The sequence below is a fragment of the Oreochromis aureus genome, linkage group 7 (genome assembly GCF_013358895.1).
Source record: "Oreochromis aureus strain Israel breed Guangdong linkage group 7, ZZ_aureus, whole genome shotgun sequence".
Taxonomy (NCBI): Eukaryota; Metazoa; Chordata; class Actinopteri; order Cichliformes; family Cichlidae; genus Oreochromis; species Oreochromis aureus.
Window position 1 is genome coordinate 58,254,169 of NC_052948.1, and position 11,013 is coordinate 58,265,181.

The 11,013-nt window shown below is 41.5% G+C and overlaps 2 protein-coding genes across 6 annotated transcripts; one reads left to right on the forward strand and one right to left on the reverse strand.

Annotated features, from left to right (window-relative positions):
- Positions 1-267: 267 nt before the first annotated feature.
- exosc6 (exosome component 6) lies at positions 268-1,826 on the forward strand. The gene is made up of 2 exons (XM_031734229.2): positions 268-593; positions 1,159-1,826. Exons 1-2 carry the CDS (start codon positions 316-318, stop codon positions 1,703-1,705), a joined length of 825 nt encoding a protein of 274 aa, XP_031590089.1. The 5' UTR covers positions 268-315; the 3' UTR covers positions 1,706-1,826.
- A 1,597-nt stretch (positions 1,827-3,423) lies between these two features.
- Positions 3,424-9,156, reverse strand: psme3ip1 (proteasome activator subunit 3 interacting protein 1). Of its 5 annotated transcripts, XM_031734225.2 has the most exons (9): positions 9,064-9,136; positions 8,740-8,796; positions 7,207-7,338; positions 7,017-7,115; positions 5,883-6,004; positions 5,209-5,342; positions 4,633-4,715; positions 4,242-4,475; positions 3,424-3,807 (listed from the first exon to the last, which is right to left on the reverse strand). In XM_031734225.2, exons 3-9 carry the CDS (start codon positions 7,331-7,333, stop codon positions 3,803-3,805), a joined length of 804 nt encoding a protein of 267 aa, XP_031590085.1. In that variant the 5' UTR covers positions 7,334-7,338; positions 8,740-8,796; positions 9,064-9,136; the 3' UTR covers positions 3,424-3,802. The 5 variants fall into 5 exon arrangements, with proteins under 5 accessions (XP_031590085.1, XP_031590087.1, XP_031590086.1 ...); XM_031734227.2 differs by lacking the exon at positions 8,740-8,796 and having other exon boundaries at positions 4,242-4,445; positions 9,064-9,156; XM_031734226.2 differs by lacking the exon at positions 8,740-8,796 and having other exon boundaries at positions 4,242-4,448; positions 9,064-9,156.
- Positions 9,157-11,013: the final 1,857 nt, after the last annotated feature.

Consider the following 11,013-nt stretch of genomic DNA (forward strand, 5'->3'; position numbering starts at 1 on the left):
GTCGAGCCGAACATGTATTCTAACTTTTTTTTAACTAATGTTGTTATTTATTTATATACATTTTTAAAAGAAATGATTGTATTCTGTCCTTGATCAATAACATGTATCACTTTTTTGTGACTGTTATTTTATGGCAGAGGAACTGACTAGTAATAATGATGAAATATTGCTGCATCCGTACGTACTCGATATTTCGCTTTTCTGATGTAATATCCTTCAGTGTGCGTATATTAGCGGAAGCATTTCTCCCGCATGCTATGTTTCTAGGGGAAGAGATTTCGTGCGGGACCGGTTGCTTGGGTCATTTACTTCAACATGCCGACTGACACCAAACGTGTTCGTGGTCCAGAAGTGTCTCAGAGCCCGTCTCTGTTTTCGTGCGATCCGGCGGCGGTTCTGCCCTCGAAGGGGCCCAGAGCGGACGGTCGGCGGCGGGATCAGGTCGACGTCCGGCCCGTTTTCGTCCGCTGTGGCCTGGTGAGCCAAGCTAAAGGCTCCGCGTACTTAGAGGCTGGAAACACCAAGCTGATGTGCTGCGTTTACGGCCCCAGAGAAACAGACCGGAAGGATGAGACGGATATGAAATGTGGAAGGTATGGAGTTTGTTTGTTTTAAATCTTTAAGCATATTGACTGCTCTAACAACACAACAAACAAAGACATAGGTTTCTGATGATTAAACTGTGAAGTCATAATAAAAATACAGCCTGCTGTGTCTTACATGGACAGCAGCATTTTGGGGTTTTCTTTATTTCCACCACTGTTCTAAACTACACATGCGTGAAAACTAGTCTAAACATTAATAAACCCCATAAACAATCGAAATGCAACAGAATGTTAACTTTTGCCCAAAACAGTTGCTGGAGACATTATTGACTTAATCCAAATGCAGCACTTTTTTTAGGGGAATAAAATGCTTTTTGACATATCCATAAATCATAAATGTTCACAAAGAGGCAACTCCTTGTGTTTGATAAGAGTTTTTGCATTACTTTCACTGCGAACTGTTATTTAGTACCATAGTTGGGTAGAAAACTGAGCTTATGTGGGTATACCATAAAGCATTCAGTTTGAAGTGGACACTGATATCTGTGAGAGTTAAACAAAAAAAACAAAAAAAAAAAAAGACTCAACCACAACTGTTTTTCTCTGTGTCCAGATTGACTACTGACATGCGCTTTGCTCCATTTTCCTGCCCGGAGAGGGGCTCCTGGATTCAGGGGAGTCAGGACAAGGACTTTTCCCTGATGTTACATGAGAGCCTGCAGCCCGCCATATGTCTCCACAAATACCCTCGCTCTCAGATCGAGGTTAGCGTGATGGTTCTTGAGAACAGCGGTTCAGTTCTGGCCCATGCCGTCACATGCGCCTCTCTTGCGCTTGCAGATGCGGGGATCGAAATGTATGATCTGGTGCTCGGTTGCTCCATGCGCCAGGATGGCACCTCCTATGTGGTTGACCCTTCCTACATGGAGGAAAATGGCTGCAGCTCAGGCAGCTGTGAGAACCAGGGCGGTCTGACTGTCGCATTCCTCCCAAGCCTGAACCAGATTTCTGGACTGCAGTCTGATGGAGACATGACTGAAGAGACTCTGACCGCTGGGGTGAGGACCTGTATTGAGGGATGCTATAAACTGTACCCAGTTATCCAGCGTGCCCTGACAAAGGCTGTGTGCAAAGCTGCTCCATCACAATCAGAGAGCTGAGTGAACCACGAACTCCGTTTAGTTTTTCCTGTAGATCATTTCCAATCGTTAGTAAAGAACATGATCTATTTTTCCATGTGTGGTATTAGTTTATATATTAAAAGAAAAATATTCACTCTGAGATTCGCCTCTTTGCATTTCCTCATTAAATATAGACAGTTAAATAATTTAATGTATATTCTTCCTGGGATTTGACACTAAATGCTTCCCACAACACTGGAGAGAAATTGTTCAACTGGTATATTTTTAGTAGGTGAACTTTGGCAATGCAAATAGCCTCATATAAGCAATATATGCAATATAATTACAGATGGATTTGGTCACAAAAAGTTTGTCAACACCCTCTGTCACAAACAGAATTACACAACCATTAAACTTGTCCTTGTCTTGTGTCCTGGCAGAGCAGGTAAGGTATGGCTACATCTGTGTCAACATAATTTTGTGTTCTACAAGTCATCCTCATACCATTAGGGGGCACCCTAATGTTTTAGTGAAATCTGGCTGTGGTTAATGACTATCTTTACCACAAACATGCTGCAGCACTCAAGCTTTGTACTTACCTTTATTCATCACACAAGCAAAATGTTATTTGGAGGTTCCAGCAGACTGTAACATGTCTGGGATGAACATGTCAAGACAACTCAATCTTGTGAAATATTGGGTAGTTTCACCTTGTCCAGCATAATGTCTTAAGAGGATTTAAGGGACCCTCTTTTTTTGGGGGGGGGGGGTTTCACTGATGATTCATAAATCATGTCCACAGGTCATACCCAGGGCCACAATCACGAGTACCAAACTGAGATAATGTTATTTATTGGTGCCAAGAGAGCATTTGCCAAAAAGAGCTTAATTATTGCAGGGCATTAACAGAAGCATATCTCTGCCTTCTACATGCAGAGGTTGTCACATGGTGCTGGCTTAAAATGTAAGAAACAAAATTAGGTTAGATGAGACCGATATGGTAATCATCTACAATGCAGAATTAAAACAAAACACTTTATTGAAAAAGCTGGAGCCTCAGAGACTTACATTAGATTATTCCCTGCCTGTCAAAGTGGAATCAATTGTTAAATATGCATGTTATTTTAGACCACCTCTTTTATGGACTGTATTGCTAAAAGTATTAGCTTGTCTGCCTTCACATGCATATGAACTTTGGTGACATCCCATTCATAACCGACTGAAACAATGTAATGCATGTTTCTCCTTTCTTTAACTTACTTCGGAAAATTCTGGTCAACATTATTGACCCTTTGCTTCAGATTTGATAACTAAAGTGTCCACCCTTAAACTGGTGTGTCATATTATTTATTCTGAATTATTCTTAGTTACTGCAAAAGGTCATCCCACTATTTAAGCTGGTTCTGAAGTCAAGATTGTAATGTGTACCCAACTGTTTTAAATGTGAAGAGCATTAATTACATTTGCAAATAGAACATTCCAATAATAATAATAACAATAATAATAATTACATGCACTGTATGCATGATATTGTGACTGGGGCTGAGGTCCCCAAAACATGGAATCTAGATTCATCCCTGTCTCATTCCTATAACCTCTCAGAAAAACAGACATTTACAACACTCTTTGGAGGCACCAAATTAAAAGGAATAATCATGCCTATTCCCAAATGGGTTCCTAAACTTGAGCTGTTTTTAAACTTCCTGTAAATATGTTTCTGTTGTACTCTCACAAACCCCAAAGTAAAACAAGGCACAACACAGGGAAATCTCTTTATTTCATTCTTCTCAGATGCCCCGAAGTCTGAGACGGCAATAAACAGTCCAGCATTTTCCCAGAATAAAGCAACTTTTAAACAAACATACATTACGTCACACAAATAAAAACAGAATTTTTCAATCCAAACAGACTCGGCATTCAACCCAAACGCAGTCCTGCTCTCACTCCTCTGCTGCAGATAGCTAAAAGGTGTGAGTCATGTGACAGTCTAAAGCAGTCTCTTCCTTGCTCCACAGCTGTCAATCACTGTTCCCTCAGCCAATAGCACAGCTTGCAGCCGTTGTGGCTTGGGTTGGGAAGGGAGTGTGGGGGGGCAGGATGTCATCAGGGTAGGCAGTGCGGGATTGGTTGCTCGGCTTAAACTGCGTGACATGCAATTGAGGGAAGGAAGGGTGGAGGCGTCATGTTTGGGTGCCACAATTGCAAAACAACACAAATAGATACACAGATTTAGCTCATAATAGAGTTTAAAGTTGGTTTATTAGGGTTGTATCACTGAGCTGAACTTTGATGACGAAGAGCAACAGTTAAACTCACAGCTGTGAAAACAACAGGAATACGTAAAATATTTGCTTGCAGTGTGTTGCAAGTGTACGACTTACTTGACAATAACTCCTGTTACCTGCAGATACGCCTCTATAAATGACTTTAATCAGTTTGTGTGTGCATGTGTTATGTGAGGTCACCTTTTCTAATTGTTGCCAACATATGTCAGTTTGTGTGTGGATGCTGCTGTGTGTCTATCTGTAGGCCCTGTTGTGCCGTGGGTACGGCGACATAATTGCGTCCACGCTACCTTCGCTGTCCGAGCTGCTGTCAGAGTCGCTGCTGCCGGAATAAACGCAGAGTCCTGGTAAAACACCGACACACACGGCCGCTGACGGCAAGTGTAGTACGCCTTGGCCGGAGCTCAAGGCGGCTGAGGGCGGCTTTGCAGTGACGCCAGGGACTGTCTGTTGATCTTTGGCTCCCTCTGCCCCTCCTCCTGCTCCGCCCCCCTCTTCTGGAAAGCACAACTTAAGTGTAAGACCTTGTGCCAACATACAACAGTCACAGTAGGAAAGAGAGTAAGAGTGGTCCACTGAATCTGCATCCATTTCCACTTTTTAAACAGGCTCACAGGGAACAAAGCTCCACTGTATATTATATGAGCTGCATATTAATGTGTTTTTCTGGCTGCTGCCCACCTGTGTGTTTTTCTCCATTTCCTGTCGTTGCTGTTGTTGTGATTTCCACTTTCTGTTTCTTACTGCTGTCTGATTGTGAGGAACTTGGAGAGAGAACAAAGAGATTAGAAAAACAAGACTTAAAGCTGATCCAATCAATATTTTTATATCAGCAATTTTGTGAAATTCCTGAGTGTGGCAATTATCAACAAACTCTGTCAGTGCTGTTGAAACTGTTAGTCTCTTTGTGCTCTGTACTTTGAACAAAAACAAAGTTCTGAGCCAGACAATAAAGACAAGGAGACAAAGTTAGGGCCTAGATGGTGAAAACACTGTTGTATTTAAAAAACTATTTTTCTTTATTTAACCAGAAAGCTGAAGTCATTTTCACTAGTGTGTCCCGAGCAAAGACAGCATTTACTCAGCATGTTTATAAAGAATCTCCACATTGAAACCCAAGAGCCTCTTGCTACAAGGTAGCATTAAAGGAGAATCAAATTTGGATTTTGTCAGGTGGAGGGCAGAGGCTAATGGCAGCTAAAAAACAAAACAAAAACAACAACATGTTTTAAGGATGGTGCATGTTCATGTGCATACTTGCGTCTCTTTACAGCTCCAACTAATAAATGGGCCTGTGACAGGTGGCTGGTCCTGTGCTCCACCCCTTTAGGTGCCGCCTTCTTTTCAGGTTCTCTGCGGCTCTCTGCAGATGCTTGCTTCACAACAGCGCTGTAACGCTACATAGTTAAGGTGAAAAGAAAAAAAATAAATTCCTAATGGGATCCTACTGTGGACAGGTGGGGGATTAAACACTGAAGGGAGACACCAGAGGGCAGACTGGAAAACTTGACTCCAGGGGTGGGCAACTCCAGGCCTCAGGGGCCGGTGTCCTGCAGGTTTTAGATATCACCCTGGGTCAACACACCTGAATCAAATGAGCAGTTCATTACCCGGCCTCTGGAGAATGTCAAGAAATGTTATGGAGGTAATTTAGCCATTTAAATTAGCTGTGTTGGATCAAGGACACATTTAAAACCTGCAGGACACCAACCCTTGAGGCCTGGAGTTGCCCACCCCTGCTTTACTCAAACAAGGAAGAATATGAATGTAAAACTCAACCTCAGAAGTAGATATCTTGCGGTGGAGGCAGTTCGTATTTGAATGCGAGTTTGAATTGCTATTAATTTTATTATAACAAAAACTAGGGTTTTCGTTATGAAGCCGACTCCAATCTCAAACATGCAAGTGCGCTGTTTGAATATGAAGGATATTCTGTATTCCAACAGCTCCTTTTTCTCCTCGTCCCTGCGTTGTTTCTCCACCAGACACTGTTGCCGGGAGACCTCATCCAAGAAACTGCTCTCATCCTCGTCCAATCCCCTCACCATGTTCTCTGTTACCATAGAAACATACTCTCAAACACATGACAAGAGAGTGACTGCATTTTCCCGAAAACAAACCAGAGACAATCTTCCTTAAAAACTGCACAAACACACAAAGTAGCGTCATCTGCGGAAGCACTGAAAACAAAAATCTAACATCACTTGCAAAAATGTTGAATATGGAATTATTAATGAACGAACTGAAGAGAGCTTTTCCAAATAAGCTCTACATAAAAACTGGGGGACAGTTGTCTGATACTCGAAGCAGGAGATTACATTTCAATGTTTCCCTTAATATAATCATTGCTTCCAAGTTCTGAAGACATTTTTGAAATCTTGAATTTCATCAGAATTAAAAGCACCAAATTATGGGAGTAAGTATTTCCATTATTGTGTTGGGAGACGAATCTCAATTCCCAACCTGACATACAGTTGTGTGAAAGAGTGTTCCTGAATTTCCTTGGATCACAGCGTGATGTCTGGTTTTTAAGGATCTTTTGATCTACTTTAATCACTTTTCCCACACAGGTCCACATAGGTTTGGATTTTTGCCCCCTTAATAATAAACACCTTCATTTAAAAACTGCATTTTGTGTTTACTTGTGTTATCTTTGTCTAATATTTCAATTTGTTTAATGATCTGAAACATTTAAGAGTGACAAACATACAAGAAAATCAGGAAGGGGCGCAAAGTTTCACACCATTCTAACTCTGATCAACTCTTCAAGATTAAATCTACAGACTTTACAAGGTTTTCTCAAGAACCAAAGACATTTTTAAGACTTGAATTCATAAGTGGACCTTAATGATGTCTAAAAATGGTGGCTTGTGCTGTAAAAAGCTTAAGTTACATTTGCTATGAAGCTGTTCAAAAACAACCTTTAGAGACTGAATATTAAAGTGTACTGACACATACTGCTGATAATACATTATCTCTTACAATCACAGAATTACAGAAGAAAAGTGTTCATTCAAACCCTGATGAAAAGTGGAGTAAGGCACAAAACACCCACAAAGACCTACTGAATTTAAACTGCTCCTCATATTCTTCTTGTTTCTTGTCTTTCTGTTCCTGCAGCCGCTCAAAGAGGGAGCGTGGGTCATACTCCTCCTCTGGGACCTCTGAGAAGTACAAAGGACAAATATAAAGGGGTTACATGCACAGTGGGACATCCTTTAGAGGTTTGGTAAAGTTTTGGATATGTGTTCTTACCCTCTGGGTCATCAGGTTTTCTGATTTTCTCCCATTCCTCCTGTCTCTTTTTCCTCCTCTCATCAAGCTCTGCTTCAGACACAAACTTCCTGCTGAGGTCGACACCTGCTCCTTCTGCTTCTGCCATTACAACTGCGCAACATAAAACACAGAAATTAGTAGATTCTTATATAGCCCTTTTCTACTCTGAGCACTCAAAGTGCTTTCTGTGCAACATTCACACTCCAATGGACGCATTGGAGAGCAACTCTCGGTTAGTGTCTTGCCCTAGGATTTTGGCATGCAGACTGGAGCAGTCGGGGATCGAACCACCAACCTTCAGATTAGACGACCTCCTCTACAGCCACACACAAGCTCTGAATACCATTCTAAAATGTGTTGTCCCATCTCCGCACCGGACACAGACCATTTACAAGTGACTGCTCGATCAATACCTGTGGGTTTTCCTCAAAGAACACAGAAGATTAATTGATTCTTGACATATCTCAGCAAAAAATAAGTCTATTCCATTAAAATAAGCAAAACCCTTAAAAGACTTTGCTGCTGACTACTGCCTATTCCCAATACTTACAAGTGTTAATTGTTTACAACCACCCGAGGCTACAGTCTGCTGAATAAATGTGACATGGTACTGTAAAACACAATGGCATCACTAGAACAGGTTTCTGATGAAATGTGCATCTCTGCATTAAAAAAAGAACTACTTGTTCCATCTGTGCCCTTTAGGGGTCGCCACATCAGATCATATGCCTCCCACTCAACCTATCCTTTGCAACCTCTTCTGTCACACTAACCCTGTGAATGTTGTCCTTCACGAAATCCATGAATCTTCTCTGTGCCCTTCCTCTTTTCCTCCAGCCTGGCAGTTCTATCATCAACATCTGTTGAATATATGCAATATCCCTCCTCTGCATATGTAAAAACCATCCAGGTCTTGTTTGCCCAGCTAACTTAGTCTCCAAACCGTTCAGCCTGATCGATCCCTCAGATATACTCATTTCTAATCCTGTCCTGATCACTCCCAGTAAAAATCTTAACATCTTCAACTCTGCCACATTCAGCACTGCCTCCTCCTGTGTTTTTGTTGTAATCATCTCCAAACCACGTATCATAACAGGTCTCACGATAGTTTATTTTGCCACGTTTCCTGACAAATCAATTTACTGGCTTGCAAAATATTTTGTTGACTTTAAAAATAAGGCACAAAAGATGAAAATGGCCATCACGTGACAGCTTTCATTGGTTGGCATTGCAGCAGATGGCATTAAGCCTGTTATTTTTTATCGGTTCATCACATACAAAGCGATAACAAGCGCAACAGCTGGACAACCACAACACCACTGCACAATATTTCGACTAAGCTGTGCCGATCTGCGTGATTTCTGGCTTTTATTTAGCCCTCTGATGAATATGAAGATTGAAGCCATTTTAAACTTTAACTGATGTGAAATAAGATGACGAGTGAATTAAATGAGAGATCTGCTTAACTGACCGAAGCTTTTAGTTTATAATGGGCCCTGATGATCCACTCACCGTTACACAGAACAGCGAGAACAACGGCGGCTGCTACACAGAGTTAGTCCCTTAAAGCTGTGGACACACAAAGATTAAGGGAAACACTCACACACCTGACCTCTTGCCTATATAGCAGAGCAGCAAACTCTGAACTCGCAGATGCCTTGTGCGTTGCAAACCCGCGGCTAACGTTAGCTTCGTTAGCGTTAAAAATATTCTTTAAGAGCAACAGAACATCATGTCAAGTCTGAAAAGAAACATTTTCAGATGCACGACCAAGCAGTCTTTAGTTTAGGACTGTCTCGTATCAAGATTAAAGACCTGTATGTGGATAAACCTTACCAAGATCCAGGCTTGTCGCTAGATTAGCGCTCCAGTTTAATGATCTTTGTGTCACGCTGAAGACGGCTCGTCGCGAAATTCGGCGTTCGAATTAAGTTCCGACTCGCTTTTTTTGTTGTTAAACGCACGCGGCTCTGTTTTCAATATATGTTAATTGATGATTTTTATTTAATTTTTTTTAACAGAAAACGAAGGCCTACCGAATATTGCCAATGACCTAGATTTATTAGTAGACACAGTTGTTGTCGATTATTAATTATATCTACATCGTGTGCTTCTTTTCCTTCATTATACGCACCCTTAATTATACGCACCATTTGTAGTTCAATTTTCCAGAAAAAACAAACAAACCCAAACCTAAAATAAATAGAGGTCGAAACAAAAAATATGCAAAAAAGAGGAAATGTACATGAAAATAAGAAAAGACTAAAACTTTTCAAATAAATTACGTTTGCAGATAAAACCGTGAATATATAGTACACAGTTGTATATATTCGACCTTCTCTGTAAGTTTGCCTTCTCAAATTACCTAATAAATATAAGTAAACCCATAAAAATAAGATTGTAAGCAGTTACCAAATTGATCACAAGATGGCGCCTAAAATCCATTAATGAAGTCCAAAGGTATCCCTGGAGGACTGTTCAGCTACATTTTAAGGGTAAATGGTAATTTATTTTAATCGTTCGTCTTGTTCACGATGACCTCTTGAAATCCCTTTTCAATTTAAGTGACAGATTTCACATGATGGAATGTGTACGCTTAGCAAGCGGCGCCCACAGGCCACAGCCTCCTGTGTTGCTAAAACAAAGTCCAGTTTAAAGAAAAAACGATCCTCCACTCACTTAATTCTTTCCCTCTGTAAACACTTTCTTGGCTAGTTTAAAGTTATGGCTGATAGTTTCAAGTGTTGCTGGACACATGTAGGAAACATGTAGTTCCCATTTTTGTCCAGAAGCATGTTATGCTTTAGGGTGTATGGGATTGGCAAGTTGCTATCACATGACTGTACATTACCATGAAGTAACCTTCAGTTTCACAGTCAGATCCAACCCGTTCTTGTGACATCTGCCTTCAAAAAACAAAAACGATGATAAGTGTAACACGAGGTTTGCAGCTTCTTAAACATGACTTCAAAAGCCAGTGGATGACATCACGGTGGCTTTGTGCAACTTTTACAAGCCAGACAGTGGCCTCACATCATGCAAACACAATTTTTCAATCATAACTTATTTTTAGAATCAGTTTTCTAGTTTGAAAATCTGTTCTGGTTTAATAGTCCAACCTCTGACAGCCTAACCTGCTGCAGTAAGTGTTTGCCCGTCCCTGAGCCTGGTTTTCCTAGAAGTTGCTTTTAAAAGGAAGTTCTTCCTTCCCGCCGTTATCAAGTGCTTGCCCAGGGGGGTCATGTGATTGTTGGAGTTTTATCTCTAATAATGTAGGGCATTTACTTTAGGATAAGCTCCTTAAGGCGACTGATGTTGTGAATTGGTGCCAGTAGCGGTTTTAGATACGGGCGACACGGGCGGTTGCCCGGGGCGGCATCGTGATGGGGGGCGGCATCACGGGCATCGGCACAAAAAAAATAATTAAAAAAAAATGCTCGTACTCATGCTGCCCCGACGGCAGCCAGCGCATATTGGTAATGTCATTGGCACCGATCGGTTTTTTATCGCCCATTTGCTGGGAGTAAGGGCGCCCTCCGTTTGCGAGGTGCGCCTGCTGCTTGCGGCACAGGGAGGAGAGGGCGGGGCGGCGGGGGATTCTCTGGCTGGCTGGAGCAGCATCTAATAACCAACTCGCAAAATAAAACAAAATAAAAACAAAACAACAAACACGAAATCGGACTTTATGATACAGACTTATAATTTGCACCGATGTTTTTTCGAAATTCTATACACGAAAACTCAGCGTGAGAGCCCTCGGTGCGCCTGCGCGCTGCTGAAGTCAAA

What these genes read in the sequence shown, in the direction of transcription:
- exosc6 (XM_031734229.2), top strand. Translation starts at nt 316, where the DNA reads ATGCCGACTGACACCAAACGTGTTCGTGGTCCAGAAGTGTCTCAGAGC. An exon ending in ACGGATATGAAATGTGGAAG is followed by an intron (nt 594 to 1,158) that starts GTATGGAGTTTG and finishes CTCTGTGTCCAG; the next exon opens with ATTGACTACTGACATGCGCT.
- psme3ip1 (XM_031734223.2), bottom strand. Translation starts at nt 7,333, where the DNA reads ATGGCAGAAGCAGAAGGAGCAGGTGTCGACCTCAGCAGGAAGTTTGTG. An exon ending in TGAGGAGCAGTTTAAATTCA is followed by an intron (nt 6,005 to 7,016) that starts GTAGGTCTTTGT and finishes CTATGGTAACAG; the next exon opens with AGAACATGGTGAGGGGATTG. An exon ending in AGGAGCTGTTGGAATACAGA is followed by an intron (nt 5,343 to 5,882) that starts ATATCCTTCATA and finishes ATGTAGCGTTAC; the next exon opens with AGCGCTGTTGTGAAGCAAGC.